The sequence below is a fragment of the Thamnophis sirtalis genome, unplaced genomic scaffold (genome assembly GCF_051295495.1).
Source record: "Thamnophis sirtalis isolate CommonGarterSnake01/CBP01778 unplaced genomic scaffold, rThaSir2_p1.2 scaffold_2, whole genome shotgun sequence".
Taxonomy (NCBI): Eukaryota; Metazoa; Chordata; class Lepidosauria; order Squamata; family Natricidae; genus Thamnophis; species Thamnophis sirtalis.
The window spans coordinates 74,600,590-74,624,160 of record NW_028261382.1 but is presented as its reverse complement, the minus strand read 5'-3'; the positions used below and the strand labels follow the sequence as shown (position 1 = coordinate 74,624,160).

The following is a 23,571-nucleotide window of genomic DNA, read 5'->3' as shown; positions in this document are numbered from 1 at the left end:
GGGTCCCACTGTATCTCAAATAGAAAACTACCTTTAGATAGATTTTTACTCCAGAAGCATTTTATTAAAATAAATTTGATACAAATTTTTTAAAATCCAATTTACATTTTTTTAAAAAAACTGATTTTTATTCTTATTTTTTTAAATCATCAATTTTTATCCACCCTGAGTTTCTGACTGAGCTTTTTTAAAATTTAGTTTTTAAAAAATAGTAGAAGAAACCAGATAGTCTAATGCAATGTTTCTCAACCTTGGCAACTTGAAGATGTCCGGACTTCAACTCCCAGAATTCCCCAGCCAGCATTCGCTGGCTGGGGAATTCTGGGAGTTGAAGTCCGGACATCTTCAAGTTGCCAAGGTTGAGAAACACTGGTCTAATGCAAGGGTTCTCAAATGATGGGACATGCCCAGAGCTGAACTACAACGGTAGCTGGTTTCCTTTGGTCAGGATCAACTTCACGTAGTGCTCGACTTACAACCATTTGTTTAGTGACTGTTTAAAACTACCCCGGCACTGAAAAAAGCGATGTCTGACCGTTTTTCATGCTTACAACTGTTGCAGCAATCCGTAGGGTTATGTCAGGGGTGTCAAACTCAATTTCATTGAGGGCCACATCAGGGCTGTGGTTGACCTTGGTGGAGGCAGGGCTGACCGGGTGGTTTGGCCAACTGGGTGGGCATGGCCAGCTTGATGCCACTCATTGAGCGTGGGCGACTGGATGGGCGTGGCCAGTTTGACGCCACTCCCCAAACTGCTGGCATGTTTCCTCTTCGCACTGGGTAGACTGGGCCAAAGTGACACGGGCCGGCTCTATACATTTTCGAGGTCACCCCGCTGGCCGGATCCAACCACATTGCGGGCCAGATCCGGCCCATGGGCCTTATGTTTGACACCCCTGGCAGTGGTGGGTTTCTACCGGTGCAGACCGGTTCAGCTGAACCGGTAGTGGTTTGGCGGCCTGGGTCTCTGGAACCAGCCGTGACCCAGGCTTGCCACGCCCCCAAACTGGTTCTTCGGGTGGCACTATACACACCACCATCTTGTTTTTTGCTTCTGCACATGTGCAGAACAATGTTTAAATAAAGTTTTTTATTTTTTCATAACATATAATCACATGTATACTATTACATAGCCAACATCATATTGTATTATTAAATGTTTACATCAATTCATCTTACCATCAACTCCCAAAAACAATTATTGGCTCTTCTGCTCTCCGTACACCATATTTGTACCTTATCCATCACTTTCATCTCCCTCTCTCCTCCCACTCCCTACTTCCTTTCTTCCCTCTATTGTCCTTCCCTTCTCAACTTCCCCTTCCTCTCTCCTCCTCCCTCCCCTTACCACTCCTCATTTCTCTCCTTCTCTTCTTCCCCTTGCCCTCTCTCCTATCCCTCTCTTCTTCCCTTACCTCTCTCCTCTACTTCCCACTCTTCATTTCATTTACTTGGCGTATTTCAGCTTCTGAGCGAGCTCCATTTTATGTTGATGGTATTTATAATTCCTTTTCAACATACATATTTAATTTTAACATGTATTCTCCTTTTTAAAAAAAAAATAGAACAAAAAAGTGTACATATATAGTCATTGTGCTTTTAAACCTCCCCCACCCCCCAGCCTAATTTTGGCCGAGATGTAGACCTGGTTACAATTCCCAGCTATTCTCATCATTATCTAATAATTTTTATTGCACTCCTCACGCAGGTGTGTTTGTGCAAAGAGTGCACGCAGTGCGCCCACAAGCACACCGGCAGTAGTGACTGCCGGAACCCACCCCTGGGTTAGGGGATCAAAGTTTGGATGCTGGGCAAGCCAGACGCTAACCACGCAGGCTGAGTCCGCATCACACACAGAGCCACGAGAGAGTTAACTGTGCTTTCATTCAGCGGGTTGGGTCAAGGCGACCCAAGGCAAAGCGGTAGGAGCCCTGCTGACAAAGTTTGCTTTACTTTGCCACTCTTCCGCCTTCCTAGAAGATGAATGGCTGCCTTGCCGTCAGTGAGCCATTACTCACCCTATAAAGAACGGTGCTGAAAATGGGGACCTGGCCAGCTTCCGTTGGCCTCCTCCCAATGCCACTGAAGCTGGAATTTGGGATACCTGTAGATTCCAGGTCATCCCACTGAAACTTACAGCCCAGCAAATTCTTTGTGATGAATCTAACAGATTTAACAGATTCATAGAAGGGACCCTATAGGTCATCTAGTCCACCCACCCCCGCCCAAGCAGGAGAACCTACACCTGTGAAGGTGAACCTATGGCACACGTGCCACAGGTGGCAGGCGGAGCCCTCTCTGCGGGCACACGAGCCGTCGCCCAGCTCAGTTTCACTGTGCATATGTGTGTGCGCCTCCCACCGGCCAGCTGATTTTGGGGTCTCTGCCATGCCTGCAGGAGACGTGTGCTCATACATTGGGGGAGTTGTACGTGCATGCGTGTGGACGGAGGGGAGGTCATAAGTGCATGCGTGGGGGCGTGGGGTGCATTGCATTACAGGTGTGGGTGTGCACACACACATTACTGCGCACGTGCGGGATTTTTGGCCTCCTGCCACCCTCTGCCAGCGAAAACAGAGTTCGAGAGGGCTGCGTGCAATTATCAGGAGATGGTAAGTTCTAGTTCCGCCTAAGGCATAAAAGCTAGCTGGGTGACCTTCAGCCAATCACCAGGAGATGGTGAGTTCTAGTTCCCTCTTAGCCATGAAAGCCAGTTGGGTGACCTTGAGGCAAGTCGCTCTCAGCCCAACTCGCCTCACAGAGTTGTTGCTGTTGTGGGGAAAATAAGTGGAGGAAGGTGTGTTGGATATTTCCACCATGTTGGATTGTTTGTAAAAAAAAAAAATTAAAGGCAGGATACGAATAAAGAAAGAAAGTGAAAACCCTTCCCCAGACTGTCCTATAAACGCAGAGAAAGCCCTTCTGACCATCTGCACAGTGTTAAAACCCCTTGAATGCATGAAAGATTACGTCATGGGCACAAGGCTGGCTACGCACTTTATTTTTAGTTATATGTCTTCGGTTTTATTTATTCTTACTATTGTTAGATGCCTGGGATCTCTTAATTCAGCTGGGCAGCCGTATAAATTGACTAACGAAATAAATATGTGGTTGAGATTGGCGAGGTGGCATCTCTCCCCCCTCCGACTCCCTGAGCTCAGGGCGATTACTTTAATGCCTCTTACTCAACATGGCAGTGTGTTTTGCAGGAAGGGGAAGTTGTCAGACAGGCAGCCCTTGATTTGCCACGATTTGTTTAGTGACCGTTTGAAGTTGTGACAGCACTGAAAAAATGGGACAGAGTGGCATCTGGAAAGCGTCAGATATGTCCATCATCAGATTAGCTATTGACCGGTCACCCTAGGGTCAAAGATATTTTCATTCAGAATTTGCAGTTTGTGGCGCAGTGGTGAGAGTGCGGTACTGCAGGCTACTTCTGTTGACTGCTGGCTGACTGCAATTTGGCAGTTTGAATCTCACCAGGCTCAAGATTGACTCAGCCTTCCATCCTTCTGAGGTGGATAAAATGAGGAAAGAAAGAGTGCTAGTTTACTTCTCAGAGCAGCAGACTGTTTTCTTTTTAAGTTTCTGTTTCAATTCTCTGCACAGACTCAGATCGGTTTAAGCTCCCATTTGCTGACTTAGTTGCTATGCCTATTCCTTGGCTGACCTTGTTCCCATGTCTCTCCCTGTCATGAATATTCATGAATATTCTAACAATTGCAAATACAGCTGGTCCTTGACTTACGACCACAATGGAACCCAATTTTTTTTTGCTGAGCGAAACATTGGTAACTTTTGCCCTGTTGGCCTTTCTTGCCACCATTGAGTCAGTCACTCAGTTGGTAAGTTTGTCAACCCAGTTTAAGTGAATCTGGCTTCCCCATTGACTTTGCTTGTCAGAGGTTTGCCAAAGGAGATCACATGATCACTAGAAATAGCAGCGGTCGTAAGTATGACCTAGTGGGCAAGCATCTGAATTTTGATCCCATGGTCATGGGATGCTGCAAAGGTCGTACCTGTGAAAATCGGTCGTAAGTCACATTTTTCAGTGCCATTCTAACTTTGAATGAATAGAATAGAATATGGAATGGGAATAGAAGAGAAAGAGTAGAGAATATAGAGAGTAGAGAAGAGCTGGAAGGGACCTTGGAGGTCTTCTAGTCCAACCCCCAGCTCAAGCAGGAGACCCTATACCATCTCAGACCCGTCTCTTCTTAAAAACCTCCAGTAATGGAGCAGCCACATCTTCTGGTGGCAGGCTGTTCCACTGGCTAATTGTCCTCCCTGTTAGGAAGTTTCTCCTTAATTCCAGATGCGTGATATCTGGGGGGCTGATAGGAATAGCATTTAATAGATAAAAGGAAACCCTTCTATACAGCTACTTCAAGACCTGTCATCAAAGTAGCATTCAGTCATAAAATGTAGATTGATAAAAAAAGGCTATCTCCAAATACAACAATGGTGATTGTCCTCACTGTTGGGAAGTTTCTCCTTAATTCCAGGTTGCTTCTCTCCTTGATTAGTTTCCACCCATTCTTTCTTGTCCTGCCTTCTTTGGTGCTTTGGAGAATAATTGGAGCCCCTCTTCTTTGTGACAGCCTCTCAAATGCTGGAATACTGCTACCATGTCTCCCCCCCCCCCAATTCTTCTTTTCTTTAGACTAGCCAAACCCAAATTTTGCAGCCGTTTTTCATATGGTTTAGTCTCCAGACCTTTGTTCATCTTTGTTGCTCTTCTCTGAACTTTTCCCCCAAAATCTCAACATCTTTTTTGTAGTAGGGTGACCAGGATTAGTTGCAGATTATTAGGGTTTTATAAAGCGGCACTAAGAGTTCATGTGGTCTTGATTCTATGCCTCTGTTTATACAATCACTAAGGTCATAAGCCTAATCATAATCATAACTCTAATCACTATGGTCACTAAGCGAAGGGTTGTAAGTGGAGAACTACCTGTAGAGTGTGTTCCAAAGTCACCAAATCCAGGGTTTAATTATACGTGGCCGGAATGCTTCCTGCATTGTTTTCCTTTTGACCCTAAGGGTGGGAAATGACCCTGGTAGATGAGGTCAAACATGACGTTTGTCCTTGTGCCAAAGGGACGGGTGAGTCAGCCGGAGCTCCTCGCTGAGTCAAAGCAAGGAGGGAAAACTTCCTGTTTGCAGGTTTGCCTTATTTCACCTTTGCCCTCACCAGTGGTGCTGCTATGGCACATTTGTTGTTGTTGTTGTTGTTATTTGCACAAGTTGTGTCTGACGCCCATCACCATCCCATGGACAACGTTCCGCCAGGCCTTCCTGTCATCTACCATCCTCTGGAGTCCATTTAAGCTCAGGCCTACTGATTCAGCGACTCCAGCCAGCCACCTCATTCTCTGTTGTCTCCTTCTTCTTTTGCCCTCAATCGTTCCCAGCATTGGGCTCTTCTCCAGGGTGCCCTTCCTTCTCCTTAGGTGGCCAAAGGATTTGAGTTTCCTCAGAAGAGCAGTCAGGGTTGATCTCCTCTAGGACTGATCGGTTGGATCACCTTGCAATCCAAGGGACTCGCAGGAGTTTTCTCCAGCACCTGAGTTCAAAGGCCTCCATTCTTTGGTGCTCAGCCTTCCTTATGGTTCGACTTTCACAGCCATCCATTCCAACTAGGAAAACCATAGCCTTTATTATACACACTTTGGTTGGGAGAGAAATGTCTCTGCTTTTTAGTCTGCTGTCTAGATTTGCCATCGCTTTCCTCCCCAGGAGCAAGCCTCTTTTAATTTCTTAGGTGCAGTCCCCATCTGCGGTGATCTTGGAAACCTGTCACTATCTCCATTTCTTCCCCATCTATTTGCCAGGAATTGAAAGGGTGGATGCCATGATCTTAGTTTTCTTAATGTTGAGTTTCAAGCCAACTTTTGCACTCTCCTTCTTCACCCACATCAAGAGGCTCTTTACTTCCTCTTCACTTCTGTGTTGGGCTTTTTAGAAGCGTGGGCTGCGTTCATGGTTGATCAGGGGGAAAATAATCTCTTGCTTGCATTGCTACACCGACACCGGACGTTTGACTTGAAATCTTGCAGGGAAGTAGGGAAAAAACAGGTGCTGAGAAGCTAGAAAGAGTGTAGAGAAGAGCAGCAGATGATTTAAGGGTTTAGGGGTTAAATTGTACAATGAACGATTGAGGGGACTAGGTATGTCTAATCTAGTTTGGGGTTTGAGTTTGGCTACTCTAAAGGAAAGAAGAATTAGGGGTGACATGATAACAGTAAGATAAAGGTAAAGGTTCCCCTCGCACATATGTGCTAGTCGTTTCCCGTTTCAAAGCCGAAGAGCCAGCGCTGTCCAAAAACGTTTCCGTAGTCATGTGGCTGGCATGACTAAACACTAAAGGTGCACAGAAAGCTGTTCCCTTCCCACCAAAGATTGTTCCTATTTTTCTACTTGCATTTTTTGCATGCTTTCAGACTGCTAGGTTGGCAGAAGCTGGGACAAGAAACAGGAGCTCACTCTGTTACGTGGTGTTAGGGATTCGAACCGCCAAACTGCCAACCTTTCTGATTGACAAGGTCAGCGTCTTAGCCACTGAGCCACTGCGTCCCTATGATATGACAGCAGTATTTCAGGTCAAATTATTCTCCAAAGCACCGAAGGTAAGGACAAGAAACAATGGATGGAAACTAACCAAGGAGAGAAGCAAACCTGGAATTGAGGAGAAACTTCTTAACAGTGAGGACGATTAACCAGTGGAACAGCTTGTTTCCAGAAATCATGGGTGCTCCATCACTGGACGTTTTCAAGAAAAGATTGGGTAGCCACTTGTCATCATGGCTATAGGGTCTCCCGCTTGAGCAGGGGGCTGGACTAGAAGACCTCCAAGGTCCTTTCCAGCTCTATTCTGGTGAATGCCATTATTGCTGTTTCATGATCAAGCTTGCAGCACTTAAGCATCAGGGAGGAGTCCCCGGTCCCCGGCAGGATTTATTTGGAAATTCATCTTGCAAATGGGTTGGCTCTGTGCCCCATGAGAGCTTGCTCATCAGGTGAGGTCATCCTTGCCTATTTTTGGATCTTAGAGTTTGTGTTACTTAATCAGCTTCAGATACGGTTGTCTGGAATCCCAGGGAGGATGTGAAATGAAAAAGAAAGCAACCTCGGGACACATCAAACAGCTGGTGGTTTCCTAGCATCAGTTGTGCAGCTGAGAAAATGAAAAGGAGGTTGGATCCCAGGAATCCTCTGTTGTTCTCCAGAACTTGGGCTTAGCATTTCCTCGTAATTTGCAGCCGGGTTCATGGAATCATAAAATCTCTGGAGTCCTTAATCTTAACTCTTTGAGCTCCTATTTGGAGAAGAAATGACAATTGAAGCCTCCTAATAAAGGAGAATATTTGGAGCTCAGAGTTGGAATGACCTTGGTGGTTTTCTTGCAGATGTTTCCAGTTTAACATTTTTCCCCAAAGTATTTTTATTTTTTAATACAACTTTACACATATTATAGAAATAAAATGTTGACAGGATCTTCCCTTGGTTTTCATTTTCAGCCAAATTATTTCCTTCCATTATTTTCTTATATTCATTTTTTCTTAATACATAAACAATATTTTCAATTGCCCCTTCAAAAATTAGACCAAATTATCATTTCATATTTCTCTATTGGTCTATTTTACTATAAACAATATATATCCTCTAGTTACATTTTGACATAGAGAGCATTTCTCTCCCATTTTTTCTACAATTAACAATATACTATACTTTCTTTATTTCTTAATTAGTTGCATAACAATCATACTACTATTCCCCTTTGACATTATTTAATACTATTCTGCTTTAACATTTTTATTGGGCTATAAGATAAGAGAATGCAAAAGTAAATAGGAAAACAGTGGGGAAGAAGAGGGGGAAGAGAAGTGTGGGAGAGTAAGAAAAAAAGAAACATTGACTTCCAACTGCAGTAAAATAAAGCATTAACATCAAATCACAACTTTTGTTTTTTTTCAATAATAATAGGAACAAGCCATTTCTGTAAAGATCCATCAATCTAAAGTTTCATTCTTTTCCATTTCAAAGTTCAGTAGCAATTTCCATGTGGAAACAAAAGTACTTATATTCTATTCTTTGATTGAAATAGTCAATTTTGCCATTGCAGCCAACTCCAATAGATGTTTCATTACCAAAGAAGGTAACATCATCAGTTGTAGAAGGGTGGGGAAGGAGGAGGAAGAGGAAGATGACCTTGCTGCTCCCTGAGCTTGGTGGTTTTCTTGCAGACATTTCATGACCCAACTAGGTCACATCATCAGGGCTAGTGAGTGTGGGGTTTATGGAGAGGAGGAGGACTTGGGTTCTTGATGCTCTCTGAACTTGGTGATTTTCTTATAGACATTTCACGACCCAACTAGGTAACATCATCAGTGCTAGAAGGGAGTGACGATTGTGGAGTGGAAGAGAAGAAGGGGAGGAGGAGGAGAAAGAGGAGGAGGGACTGTGTGGTCCTTGATGCTCTCTGAGCTTGGTTGTTTTCTTGCAGACATTTCATTACCAAACTAGGTAACAACATCAGTGCTAGAAGGGAGTGGGGTTGGGTTTTATGAGAGGGTAGATCAAACCCCAGTCTCTTCTAGCATTGATGATGTTACCTAGTTTAGGTGATGAAAAGTCTGCAAGAAAACAACCAAGCTCAAAGAACACCAAGGATCTCCTATAGATCTTCTATAGATCTCTGTTCTCTACTTCTCAGGGCTAAAGAATATAACAGAACCGAATAACAGAGTTGGAACAGACCTTGGAGATCTTCTATCCAGCCCTTTTGCTCAAGCAGGAAACCCTATACCATTTCAGACAAATGGTTGTTTAATCTCTTCTTATAAACCTCTAGTGATGGAGCATTCACAATTTCTGGAGGCCAGATGTTCCACTGATTTATGGTTTTAACTGTCAGGAAATTCATCCTTATTTCTAGATTGACTCCCAGTTCCTTCATTCTCTTTTCATAGGCCTTTTTAGAAAAAAATTCCATGCCCGTCCTTGGTCCTCAGCCCTCGTTTTAGTTGCTTTGACTCTTTCTTAAAAGTTTGGTGCCTGTAACCGCAGACAGTATTCAAGGTGGGGCTACACCAATGCGGAATAAAGTGGGCCAATTACTTTCCATGATCTGGAAATTATACCTCTGTGAATGTTATTGTCTTCTTTTGAAGCCACATCATGCCGCTGACTCACATTTGGTTTGCAATCAACAGTTATAACAATACTTTTTTTGACAGGCGCTATTAAGAAGCCACAGATTTCCCCAAACCACACATTTCCTCCTCCTTTCTTAAGTGGTGAATTTTTTAACTAAGCCATCCAAGATACAAACTAGCAGATTTCTGTGGTTGCTTTCTTTGGGGGTAACAGACCTGAAAGAAGCAATTGTGCATACCTAACCATGGGGACACATCCAATGATTCACATTTTTTTACTACTGGTTCTGTGGGCATGGCTTGGTGAGCCTGGCTTGGTGGGTGTGGCAGGGGAAGGATACTGCAAAATCCCATTCCCTCCCCACTCCAAAGGAAGGATACTGCAAAATCCCCATTCCCTCCCCACTGTACTAACCTGCTTTCCAGCTCTATTCTCCTATGCAGGGCAACAGAAGAAGACCCCGCCGATCAGCTGGGACGGGAGGCAGGGAATAGATCGGGGGCGGGGCCAGCCAGAAATGGTATTTGCCGGTTCTCCCAACTACTCAAAATTTCCGCTACCAGTTCGCCAAAACCGGTCAGAACCGGCTGAATACCACCTCTGGATCACGCATCTTGCAAAATGTTTCTCGGCTTGCAGAAAGTTGCACATCCCTTCAAACATGTGGATTTCTAATTTGTAAGGGTGGTGAACATTATTGGGAGACACAACCCTCCCTGTTTGAAGAGTTTAATCATGTGGATTATTGTTCACTACTCTGATGGATTGCTAACCTAATTGCGCTGGCTGTAAACCACTCAAGACAACCAACAATTTCAAATTAAGTTAAAACAGATCGAATTCTTGTGGAATGCAACCGAAATGGTCTTGTGGAACAGGCTTTGATGACCTCTAAGAGTCCAGCCACATCTAACACACACTGCCTCTTCCCAAACTAGGCCAAGTAAGTTGTATCATGTTCAAGAATGCTGAATTAGCAATGGGAAAGTAATTGTATCTACACTCTCCTTGAATTGAAAGCAGATTTACTTACGAGTCAGCATGCTTAATACGCGGACTGCAATGTTATGTCAGGTTATTTTTGTTCACTTGGTGTGCACCTGTGTTTTTTTCACGTTGCACAACACTCACACAGTGCATCATTCAAAATAAGTTTCAGGACTGCAAAATAGACATTCGGACACACCTGTCTGCCTTAGAACTTTTTTGTGTGTCTTTTTATGCTAAATGGTTGTATTTTCAGGGCAAGTGTGATCTACTCAGGGCTATGAGACACTGGTGAATGAGGTCAGAATCAGATGTATTCAGCAGCTTCTGACCAGTTCTGGAGAAGCGGTAGTGGAAATTTTGAGTAGTTCAGAGAAATGGCAAATACCACCTCTGGCTGGCCCCGCCCCATCTATTCTCTGCCTTCCGAATCCCAGCTGATTGGGAGGGAATGGGGATTTTGCAGTACCCTTCCCCTGCCACGCCCACCAAGCCATGCCAACAGAACCGGTAGTAAAAAATGTTGAATCCCGCCACTGACCATAGTGTAAAAAACCCAACAACTAGGTATTAAATACCTCCTTATCTTAATCTGGATAGAAGCCCCTACATTTGCAATTCTGTTTATTTTTAAACTCCAATTTACTCCTGGTAAAGATTGCAATGCTTGGAAATGAGGACCATTTCCAAAGAGATTGTTCTGACCTAGGCTTCCCAAGATCATGAAGAAGACTCCTCGTCCCAATAAAACCCCTTTAGGTGAAAGGGAGTTCCTTTCCAGCAAAGTCCCGGCCAACAGTCTTTCAAGAGACTTCACCACTACAGACCTTTATCAGGCTTGGAGAGCTGCCAGGCTGATATCTTCTAAACACCACACTGTAGCAGCAATTACTTGGCAAGAAGTCAGGAACAGATCTTCACCCTAATGAACAGAACTAATTGTCTCCTGCAAACTCCCCTCCCCTTTTGCTCCTCTTTTATTCCCTATGGGAGCAGCCATTCACCGTCCACCTGTTACCTTACTCCCAAGTCAGCCCTTAGCTGGTCCCTTCTCCTGGCAGCTCTGCGCATGCACACTCTGGGAACAGGCTCCAGTTGTTCTTCTGCCCCACTGATATCCGACTCTGGAGGCAGCTGATAGCTGGCATAAGGCCCTGGCCCCCTCTCTGCCTCCAACAGAGAGCCCTCCTCAGAGTCTTCCCCAGTCTCCAGGATTGGCCCATGTTCCTCCCCAACCTCCTCACTGTCTGAGTCTGCTGCCAGTTCTGCTGGCAGGCCACAACAAGAAGGTCCACTTTTATTCCCAGCGCTGGGGTAGATTCCTCTCCACAGCCCTGAATAAACACAAGAACAACAACAGCGAGTTGGATGGATTAGTATAATCAAATGCATAACTGACTTCCTGATATTCCTGTGTCTTTTTCCACCAGAGAAGACCCCACCAGCATGGTCTCTGCTTTGCCCTGTGGTATTGCCAGAGCTCCGATTGTTTTTTTAAACCAGGCCATCTCCCTCTCTCTAAGTGCCTAGAGGCCTGTACCACCCACCAACTGTTTACTTGTATGTTTCCTACCCTCCTAAACCCTTTGATCCTGGGTTTATCTAGCAAAAAGGAGCTGGGTGAAAAGGGAATCCCAAGAGAAGTCAGACTCGGCTTCTTAAGGTTGTGTTGTGGCCCGCCAGCGGAGCTGGCAACAGATTTGGACAGTGTTGGGGAGGAACCTGGGCCAGTCCTGGAGTCTGGGTAAGGCTTGGATGAGGGCTCTGTGTCGGAGGCAGAGAGGGGGCCAGAGCCATCTGACAGTTATCAGCTGCCTTCAGAGTCGGACATCAGTGGGGCAGACCAACAGTTGGAGCCTGTTTCCAATGTGAGCATGTGCAGAGTGACCAGACGAAGGGAAGAGCTAAAGAACTGGGGTCAACTTGGGAGTAAGGCCACAGGTGGACAATGAATGGCCCCTCCTAGAGGAAATAAAAGAGGAGTGAAAAGGGAGTGGAGTTTGCAGGAGACCATTAGTTCGCTTCATTGGTTCGTGACTCTCCGAGACTCCTTGCCAAGTTTTGCAGAGATTGGCCTGGCAGCTCTCCAAGCCAGATAAGGTCTGTGATGTAAATCCTCCCTTGAAAGACTTTGCTGGATGTGAATGAGCAGAATTCACAGTCAATTAATAAAAGGGGTTTTGTCGGGACAAGGAGTTGCGCACCGAACCAGCAATGTTGCTGGTAGCAACCCATTCCTGGTGGAAGCCTGCCAATAGAGATCCAACTTAGAATAAATAAGAAATTTTCTGACAGAGAGAACAATTAGTCAATGGAATAATTTGTCTCCAGAAGTTGGGTGCTTTATCGCTGGAGGTGTTTAAAAAATAGAATAGACAACCACTGATCGGAATGATATTAGATCTCCATCTAAGGAACTGGGCATGGCTGGTCTAGAGAAGAGAAGGACCAGGGGAGACAGGATAGCAGCCTTCCAACATTTGAGGGGCTGCCACAGAGAGGACGGGGGTCCAGCTATTTTCCAAAGCCTCTGAAAGCCAGACAAAGAATAATGGATGGAAACTGAGCAAGGAGAGATTCAACCTGGAAATAAGGAGAAATTTTCTGACAGTGAGAACAATCAACCCATGGGAACAGAAGTTGCGTTCGGAGGTTGTGGGAGCTTCATCACTGGAAGCTTTCAAGAAGAGATTGGATTGCCACCTGTCAGAAATGGTGTAGGGTCTCCTGCTTGGGCGGGGGTTGGACTAGATGACCCCTGAGGTCTCTTGCAGCCCTATGATTCTATATGCTTCATGCTTCCGGAGGTTTAGATGTTAACAGAAGATAGGTCCTGCGAAAGATGAACAACCTCCCTATAGCCCAACCTGGGCTTGTTCTAGGTTTGCTTGGGCCTCCCTTGTCCAGGTGAGCTCAAGCAATATCCGTGTCTGCAAATTGCAAGAAAAACAAAACTGATAAACCAATATGCTTTGCTGTGAAATGTTGATTGCATGCGAAAAACACAAGAGAAGAATGTCGAACGGCAGTTGGCAAACACCAATTTTCACCATCCTTTTTTTTTGGTTGTTGTTGTTTTGTCGGCCTGGTCATGCGTCATGCATGTGCTCCTCCCAGGGAAGTTCCTTTGAAGGATTGTTTTGGGTGACCTTTGGTTTACAATGAAAGAAATCTTGTTTTTCCTCTTTCTGATTTTAATGGGGAAGTTTTTTACAGATTAAAAGAGTTGGAAAGGACCTTGTGGGTCATCTAGTCCAACCCCCCGCTCAAGCAGAAGACCCTATACCATTTCTGACAAATGGCAGTCCAACAGGGGGATAGAATCAAGATCCCGTGAAGTGTTAATACCACTTTATAAGGCCTTGGTAAGGCCACACTTGGAATCCTGCATCCAGTTTTGGTCGCCACGATGTAGAAAAGATGTGGAGACTCTAGAAAGAGTGCAGAGAAGAGCAACAAAGATGATTAGGGGACTGGAGGCTAAAACATATGAAGAAGGGTTGCAGGAACTGGCCATGTCTAGTTTAATGAAAAGAAGGACCAAGGGAGACATGATAGCAGTCTTCCAATATCTCAGGGGCTGCCACAAAGAAGCGGGAGTCAAACTATTCTCCAAAGCACCCAAGGACAGGACAAGAAGCAATGGGTGGAAATCTCTAATCAAGGAGAGAAGCAACTTAGAACTGAGGAGAAATTTCCTGACAGTGAGAACAATCAACCAGTGGAACAACTGGCCTCCAGAAGTTGTGAAAGCCCCAACACTGGAAGTTTTTAAGAAGTTGTTGGATAACCGTTTGTCTGAAGTGGTGCAGGGTTTCCTGCCTAAGCAAGGGGTTGGACTAGAAGACCTCCAAGGTCCCTTTCAACTCTGTTATTCTTTTTCTATTTTTATGGGTGGACCTGGTCCGTGCAGTGTGTAAAAACCGAAGTCTGCGGCTCAGCTTGAAAATGGGAATCTGGTCAGTTGTGTTTTGATTGATGAGCCATGGCCATCCCTGCTGGGGAGACAGAGCACAGTTGGATGCTCTGGAGGAGAAGTGCTGGCAATGTAGGCTGCAATCTCTCTCCCCCTCTCCCTCCCTCCCTCCCTCCCTCCCTCTCTCTCTCTCTCTCTCATGTTTTTATTGAACACAAATTAAAATGTTGGACACAGTTTAGCAAACCTTCCTGGCGAAAACTATGCCATACATGCTAAGATATCAAGTTATACATTGTGGGTACCCTGCTTTTTTAACATTTGATCCATTCTGTATTTACAAATATAAAAGTATCCTATTTCCAGCCATTATCTTATATATTCTCGCTATTTCATACATAATTCTAGTCTCCATTCTATGAATCTTAGGCCTTGCCTATTTTGGGACTTTCCTTTTATATTCCAACCATCAATAAAATTTATCCCCAATCTTATAATATTCGGATTCATCTTTATTATTCAATTCCCACGTCAATTTATCCATTTCCGCACAGATCAAGATTTTCCTAATTATTTCCCCTTATGGAGTTTCCCTGTTTTTCTAATTTTGGGCAAGGACCATTCTTGCTGCCATGATAATATGTATTGTTAAAAAAATTACCCCCTTGTTGTATTTATTATTTATAATTCCCAAGAGAAATAGTTCCGGTGTGAATTCTATTTCCTCTTTGGTTATCTCTATCAGCCATGTTTGGATTTTCTGCCAATATACTTTTGCTTTTTGGCATGACCACCACATATGGTAGTACGTGCCTGGTTCATGGTCACATTTCCAACAATTTGGCGATGAGTTTCTAAAAATTTTGGCGATTCTTGCGGGTGGAAGGTGCCACCTATAAAGCACCAGAGAGCTATTCTCATGGGAGCAGCCTAGCATTGATGGAGAACATGGACGAGAAATTCACCCCTTTTTGGCTTATAAAAAAACTCTCTCCAAAGGCAGCTTCTGAGGAAGCTCCAGGCCAAACCTGGGAGGTCTGGTCCCACACACGGCGAGAAAAGCAGGAGTGGGTTTGGGTTTTTGGGGGTTTTTTTTGCTCCCTAATTGCCACATGCCGAGATCTCTAATTGCCTTTTTTCCCCTCTAATGCTAAAATAGCATGAATTACACAAAAGTGGTCCCCCATTGTGTTGCGGGAGTTTCCTGGAGAGGGAGCATCGTGTAACAAGAGCCTGATTGTTTGTGTGTGGGAGGGTGTTTTTAAAGGATGTATTGATGTGGGAATTTTCTCCCTGTCCTGCCTTGCCCTAAAATCTCTTGTGGCTTTTTTTTCTGCTGGAATTCCTCCCCCCCCCCAACATTCCGGTTCTCTCCTTTCCCCCATCAAGTCATTTGTCTGAGGGGGTCCTTGGTGCTCTCTGAACTTGCTTGTTGTTTTTTTGAAGACGTTTTATTGCTCAAACTGGGTAACATCATCAGGGTTTGAAGGGAGTGGCCTGCCAGTGGCCAGCAGATTCGGACAGTGAGGGGGTTGGGGAGGAACATGGGCCAGTCCTGGAGTCTGGGGAAGACTCTGATGAGGGCTCTGTGTCAGAGGCAGAGAGGGGGCCAGGACTGTATGACAGTTATCAGCTGCCTTCAGAGTCAGACATCAGTGAGGCAGAAGAACAGCTGGAGCCTGATCCCAGTGTGCACATGCTCAGAGTTGCCAGATGAAGGGAATAGCTAAAGAACAGGGGTTGACTTGGGAGTAAGGTCACAGGTGGACGATGAATGGCCCCTCCCAGAGGACATATAAGAGAAGCAAAAGGGGAGTGGAGTTTGCAGGAGAAAATTAGTTCGCTTCATTGGTTCGTGACTCTCTGAGACTCTTTGCCAAGTTTTGCAGATATCAGCCTGGTAGCTCTCCAAGCCAGATAAGGTCTATGGCTGTAAATCCTCCCTTGAAAGACTTTGCTGGGTGTGAATGAGCAGAATTCACTTTAAATTAATAAAAGGGGTTTTTGTTGGGACCAGGAGCTTCATGCTCTTGGGAAGCCTCGGACAGAACATCCCCACACTGGGGTCTCTGAATAACTATAGCTTTTGTCCAAGTGTTAGCCAGCTTTGATTTTGAAATTAGAACAATTAATCAGACAGCTAGAACAATTAATCAGTGGAACGGTTTGCCTCCAGAAGTTGGGGGTGGCTCCATCACTGGAAGTTTTTAAGAAGAGATTGGACAACAGTTTCTCCAGAATGAGAAGACCTCTAAGGTCTCTTCCAACTCTGTTACTCTATGTTTTAGGTCAGAGAGAGGTCTTAAACTTTGTCTCAACTGAACAATCTGCCCAAATGGCTTAAGATGAGTTGCATCTTCATCATGAAAGATGGGTGAAGTCCAATGTCTGGAATAGGGCTGGGCACAGCAAAGTAAAGCATGTGACACTATTTTGAAGCTTAGCAGGGCATCCACCAAATGAGCTGGGACAACAAGACTTATCTTCCTTCAGTTGTGTTGAGTAGGATTGATGCAAGCGGCAGTTACCACACAACTACCGTGTTTCCCCGAAAATAAGACAGGGTCTTATTTTCTTTTGCCCCATGAAATATGGCCTTGAGTTTATTATAGGGGGAGGGCTTATTGTTTTGGGGTTGCCGGGCAGCTGCTCCCTTGCGAACTGGTTCCCGAAGAGCCGGGCACAGCCTCAGGGGCGAAGCAGACATGAGGTGACCACGCGCACGAGCAGCCACCCGGAAAACCTCCTTTCCAGCTGGGCAGAGCACCATTCACTGACCCAGGAGGTATCCCTAAGGCGCCAAGGCAGGTGGCGCTCTGCCCACCCTCCAGCTCCTGTGGCTTGGCACATTTGGGATACCCCCTAGGTCAGTACAGGGAGCTCTGCCTGGCTGGAGAGGGGGGTTTCGTGAGCGCCTGTTCCGCCCCCGCCACGCTCCGAGCATAACTTCTTTTCCAGCTTCCAAACTCCAAAACTCGACTGCCAAGTCTTCCAGCAGCAGCCACTCTAGGAGTGCGCTCTTTGGTTGTGGGCCGGTTTCCAGACAGAGAATCTTCCAGCAGCCAGCCCACAACCATAGAGGGGGAGAGCTTACGCGAAAAATGTGGCAAGGCGTTAATTTCAGGACAGGTGGTATTTTGGGGGAAACACGGTAGAAAGCATCATGTGGGGACTGTGGTTGACAACTCAGGTAGCTCCAATGACTCTTACACTTCCACAGAAGGAGGGATATGGCAATTCTTCTGTCTTCCACGCTAGACAGCATCATGCATGTTACAAAATCAGTTCTCCTCCATTGCTAAAGGCAGAGCTTAGATGGCTTCCCCAAAGCCATCCTTAGCAAAATGCAGGCATGAACCAAAGGCCACGAGAGATGGCTCTACCTTGGGTGCATGGGGAAGAGGTTGACTAGATAGGTGTCACCACCAGGGTCCTGATGATCAAGCTTGTTGGGTCCAAACTATTCGGCAATTCTTGTAGGGAAGGTGTGCCAGCTGCCAGCTGGATTTTAAGTATGGACCCAGCATGCTGACTTGTGACTTTTGTTATAATGTGGTTGTCACCAGTATCTCTCTCCCTCCCTCCCTTTCTCTTTCTCTCTCCCCCTCCCTCTCTCTCTCTTTTTCTCTCTCTCCCTCCCTCTCTTTTTCTCTCCCTCCCTCTCTCTTTCTCTCTCCCCCCTCTTTTTTCTCTCCCTCTTCCCTATCTCTTTCTCTGCCTCTCTCTCTCTCCCCCTCCCTCCCTCTCTTTTTCTCTGCCTCTCTCTCTCCCCCTTTCTCTCCCCCTCTCTCCCTCTCTTTTCTCTCCCCTCCCTCTCTTTTTCTTTCTCTCTCTTACCCTCCCTCTCTCTTTCTGTCTTCCCTCCCTCTTTCTTTCTTTTTCTCTCCCACTCTTGCTTTCTATCTCTCTCTCTGTCCCTACCTCCCTCTCTCTCCCCCTCCATCTCTTTCTCTCTCTCTCTCTTTCTCTGTATCTCTCTCCCTCTCTTTCTCCCTCCCTCCCCCTTTTCTCTCTCTCCCCCTCCCTCTCTCTCTCTTTTTCTCTCTCTCCCTCCCTCTCTTTTTCTCTCCCTCCCTCTCTCTTTCTCTCTCCCCCCTCTTTTTTCTCTCCCTCTTCCCTATCTCTTTCTCTGCCTCTCTCTCTCTCCCCCTCCCTCCCTCTCTTTTTCTCTGCCTCTCTCTCTCCCCCTTTCTCTCCCCCTCTCTCCCTCTCTTTTCTCTCCCCTCCCTCTCTTTTTCTTTCTCTCTCTTACCCTCCCTCTCTCTTTCTGTCTTCCCTCCCTCTTTCTTTCTTTTTCTCTCCCACTCTTGCTTTCTATCTCTCTCTCTGTCCCTACCTCCCTCTCTCTCCCCCTCCATCTCTTTCTCTCTCTCTCTCTTTCTCTGTATCTCTCTCCCTCTCTTTCTCCCTCCCTCCCCCTTTTCTCTCTCTTCCCCGCCATTCTCTTTCCCACAGGTAAATCACACTTGGCTATTGTTCAGAAGGTGAACAATGAAGGGGAAGGAGACCCCTTCTATGAAGTTCTGGGATTGGTAACATTGGAAGATGTCATTGAGGAGATCATCAAATCGGAGATCCTGGATGAATCGGACATGTACAGTTAAGTTCGTTTTAAATCTTCCCTTTTTTGATGGGAGGAATGTCTATCTTGTTAAATACATCCCTTGCAGTGGTAACCTTGCTTACCTATGAAAATGTATGAATATTTTATTATATATGATGTTTTATTGTTGCGACTTGTTGGCTCCCTCCAGCAGCCGAATCAGAGGAGGAGGAGGCAGCGTGGGAGTCAGGGTCAGCATCAAGGCAACCTGGGAGTTCCAAGGGGAAAGAGGGAATGGAGCTGGCAGAGAGACGGAGGCAGAGCCTGGGCCGTTCGTCAGCCCTCAGATGGAGAGTCAGTGGCTCTGGAGGAGGCTGATGAGGAAGAGAAGGAACAGCTGGGTTCAGTGCCTGATGCACGGATACACAAAAGGCAGAGGAGAGGAGAGCAGTGGAAATCTATGGGCCGGTCCTTGGGAAGGAAGAGCCACCACTGCTAATGAAACCCCACCCAAGCTCTGGGGATAAAAGGCAAGGGGCGGAGATGAATAGATGTGGCAACTATTCATCTCCCTGCGGGACAGACTCATTAGCCTGCAGTGAGAGAGAAACTTTTTCCCGGGGCTGCCAGCGCTCCAAAAAAAGAATCGTTGAGTTCACTTCAGAGGGTTTGTCGTGTTTGAAGAGCTGGGTCCGAACAGTTGTATGAGATTTCTGGCCAATGGCCATAGTATCATTTTGTTCTATATCAAGTACTAGAAGGAGACCACAGTGACCTCATGGGCCAACCGGATGCCCATCGGTCGACCTGTCTACCTACCTGATTTGTTTTGAAAATACTACCTTAATTTAAAAGTTGTAATTTTGTTCGGCTGACAAGAAGAAACCCCAGCTTCTCTGGGACCTTCCTTATTTGTCTGTAGGCATCTACAGAAGGATGGTGGGGAAACTTCTGGCCAGTAGGCATGTTGAATTTTGCCACGGTCATCATGATGGCCCTTCTTGGGAAGAGTAAAGGCTTCCGTGGAGCCGAGGTGGCGCAGTGGTGAGAGTGCAGTACTGCAGGCTACTTCAGCTGACTGCTAACTGCAGTTCGGCAGTTCAAATCTCATCAGGCTCAAGGTTGACTCAGCCATCCTTCTGAAGTGGGTCAAGTGAGGACCCAGATTGTTGGGGGAAACAGGATGACTCTGTAAACCGCTTAGGGAGGGCTATAAAGCACTATGAAGTGGTATATAAGTCTAAATACTATTGGTTAGGAAGGAAGGAGGAAGAGAGGAAAGGGGAAAGAAGGAAGGAAAATAGGAAGGAAGGAAGGAGGGAGGGAGGGAAAGGGAGGCAGGCATGTTGGTGCAGTGGTTAAAGTGCTGTATTGCAGGCTAACTCTGCCCACAGACAGGAAGTTCGATTCTGATCGGCTTAAGGTTGACTCAGCCTTCCATCCTTCTGAGGACCCAGATTGTTGGGGGCAAGAGCCTGACTCCATAAACCGCTTAGAGCACTGTGAAGCAGTATATAAGTCTAAATGCTATTGCTTAGGAAGGAAGGAAGGAAAGAAGGAAGGGGAGGGAGGGAAAGAGAAAGAAGGAAGGATAGAAGGAAGGAAAGAAGGAAAGAAAGAAAGAAAGAAAGAAAGAAAGAAAGAAAGAAAGAAAGAAAGAAAGAAAGAAAGAAAGAAAGAAAGAAAGGGAGACAGATGTGTTGGTGCAGTGGTTAGAATCCAGAATTGTAGGCTGACTCTGCCCACTGCCAGGAAGTTCGACCCTGACCGGCTCAAGGTTGCCTCGGCCTTCCATCCTTCCAAGGTGGGTCAAATGAGGACCCAGATTGTTGGGGTCAAGAGGCTGACTCTGTAAGCCGCTTAGAGAGGGCTGTAAAACACTGTGAAGCGGTATATAAGTCTAAAGGCTATTGTTATTTTGTGACATAGCTCCATACAGACCTTCAAAATTCCAAATGGACTGTAAATACTGCCTGCCTCTGACACGAGGAATGTTTTCTCACAATGGTTCTCTTCCACGATGCTATGAATTGCCCTTCATCCTGTCTGATGAAACATGCACGAAACATATCACATTGTGTGATAATCTTAATTCAGCGGGTTTGGCTGAGCAGCTTATGCCAATATTGTGGTGTCTTTAATGACTTGTTCCTTGCTTGTTGTCACTGTAGCCGACAACCGCACCAGGAAGCGTGTGAGCCACAAGAATGACAAGAAAGATTTCTCCGCCTTCAAAGACAACGACTCGGAGTCCAAAGTGAAGATTTCTCCGCAGCTGCTACTGGCTGCTCACCGCTTTCTCTCCACTGGTAAGAAACTCCTTGGGGGGATTTTGAAAATAGACGTTTTTATCCTTTACTGCAGGGGTCCCCAACCTTTCAGACCTCAGGGACCACTAAATTCGTAATTTTAAACCTCGCGGCCCACTAATACGATCTGCCTAATGACCCATTGGGTGGGCGTGGCTAGGTGGTCATGTGACTGGGTGGGTGTGGCCAACTCACTCACTTCGAGGGGTGCCTCACTGACCTCTACTCACCGCTCTTCGTCTGCCCGCCCGGACTCCTTAGGGCCCCAACAGGAAGCAGTTGCTGGAGCTAAGCAGCCACCATGAGAAAGCGCTGGCAAAAGAGCTCAGTTCAAATTGGATGTGACCGAGAAGGAGGTCCAGCAGAAGCACCTCACTACGAGAATAGGCTTTCCAAGCAGAGAGAAGACCTGTGGGAGTGCAAGGCAAAGGATGACCTTGGTTTTTTAGGAAGAATTTTGTTATGGCCACATAGCCTCTAACTTCGTACAATCCCCCTTCCTATTTTCCCACAATAGAAAAGGCATAGCAGAATAATAGAAAGTGTGGCAGGCCAAAAGGTGGCTGCGGGCCTGACAATTAGTGTATCTATTGTCCTGTGGCAAGTTGGCCTCTGCGAGTTGGCTGTAGTGAGGTGTCCTAGACCCCCGCAAAACCCCCGAACCAGCCTCTCTCCAGCCCAGCACATTAAGGATATCCTGGCTACAGTGACACCAAGCAGTTGCTTTCTCCACCCCCCTCAAAGGAGCCCCAGGTGCCCGAGTCAATGGGAATTGTAGTCCTGCCACAAAGTTCAGCTAAGGCTACTTCCTTCTCTGATCCCACGATCAGGCAGAGCCGCTGCCCGCAATTTGGCCCAGGCAGATTCCAGAGACTAATATGAAACTCACACACCAGGTCGTCTGTCCCCCTCCCTGTCGTCTCACGGGGAAATTACAGGGGTCTACTGACTCCGCAAGGCAAGTCTCCATTATCCTGTCTGCTGTGGCTTTTGGTTTGATTGGGAGTTTCCTTGAGGCTTCGCTTGTTTATTTGTCTCCCACTCTGCATCCCTGTCCCATCCTGGCAATTAAGCACCAGCAAAAAATTAAAAAAAATAAAAATGAAGCTTTTGTCCCATATGTTGCAAAGTGAGTTGGGGGTAAGTGGGTGGGAGAAAATCATCTTTCTGAGAAAGGGAAAGGAGTTTTTTTAAATAAAAAAGTAGGTTTTATTTATTTGTTTTTAAGTGTGTTATTCTGTTTATTTAGAACAATAAATCGAAAAGCTACAAATCTGGTTCTTTAAGTAACGAAAACAAAGGATCTGTAAAATTATTCTTATTTAAGAAATTTACACAAAGAGCAGCCACATACAAGACCTAGAGAGTCATGGGATGGAGAAAAAAAAAAGATAACTAGACAATTAAAAAATAGTTTTTATTGAACATTTTCAAGTTTAAAAACCACAAGTAAAAAAAGAAAAGAGAAGAAGAATAAAACAGGAAAAATACAAAGACAAATGCAAACGAGATAAAAACACAAACACAAAATTATATCAATGTAATATAATTTTACAGCTTCCCATATCAGCATGTATACTCTGCTTTCGTAGTTTACTATTCGATTATTGCCTTCTCGTAGTTTTTAACAATTCTAATATTGAGGTAATAATTGTATTGTAATAGAATAGTATGAATACATATAATCAGATTTTGCATACACCCATTTTTCTTCATAAGAAAGGGAGATTTTAATTACAGGTAATTCTCAACTTACAACTGTTCGTTTAGTGACCTTTGAAGTTACAATGTCAATGGGAAAAAAAGGGAATTTTGATGGTTTTTCCCCACTAGCAGCCATTGTAACATCCCCCTGCCTTCCAGCTTAATTTTTCTCATTTGGTGCTGTGGCCTAGAGGTAGAGCTCTCGCCTCACAATCAGGACGGTGTCAGTTCGATCCTAGGTAGAGGCAGATATTTCACTCCCTGGGTACACCGAGAATATATCTGCTGAACAAAACTCCGCCCTGGCGACAAGAAGAGCAATCGGCCAGTAAACACTCTGCTAGCTTCATTCAGTTTCCCAGACTCCACCCACAAGGGATTATGGGATCGTTAAATGATGATGATGATGATAGCCATTAAAAATAGACCTGAAATCTTTCAATGGTCATTATGTATTATAAAAAAACAAAAAAAAAGGAAGGGAAGAAGGAGGGAAGGAATTGCCTCTGTATAAAACATCAGGAACTGTTAAGGTACATCCTCAGCTTCTTACACTTTCTTCTGCAGTCTTAACCTCCAAAAATATTAGCACATCTTGTGTTCCCCAAAGCCAAGTCAAGTCAAGAAAAATGTATTACTCACAACTGTGCACAAGAATCTAGTCAACTAATGGTGGACATTAAATTGGCACTAGAGAAAGGCCAAAGGAATTTTAAAAAGGTTCATTTGTGGCAACGTAGGGATTCTAAGCTAATGACACATTTAACTCCGTCTCCTACAGATAGAGCTTCAATTCCAACAATTGGCCAGAAAATATTGTGGAATCAAAATCCAGAACCCAAAGCAACTAATCAAGGTTCACTGCAGTATTTATTGTTGTTGTGGCCCGCCAGCCGCCAGTGGAGCTGGCAGCAGAGTTGGACAGTGAGGAGGCTGGGACATGGGCCAGTCCT

The 23,571-nt window shown here is 45.5% G+C and overlaps 1 protein-coding gene across 1 annotated transcript in view; it reads left to right on the top strand.

Moving 5' to 3' along the window:
- The window catches only part of CNNM4 (cyclin and CBS domain divalent metal cation transport mediator 4), a 72,120-nt gene that overhangs the window by 27,767 nt on the left and 20,782 nt on the right, over nucleotides 1–23,571 (top strand). Inside the window, exons 2-3 of the mRNA XM_087706116.1 lie at nucleotides 18,518–18,661; nucleotides 20,777–20,914. Coding sequence (XP_087562242.1) covers nucleotides 18,518–18,661; nucleotides 20,777–20,914 — 282 coding nt within the window. The remainder of the gene's footprint in view (nucleotides 1–18,517; nucleotides 18,662–20,776; nucleotides 20,915–23,571) is intronic.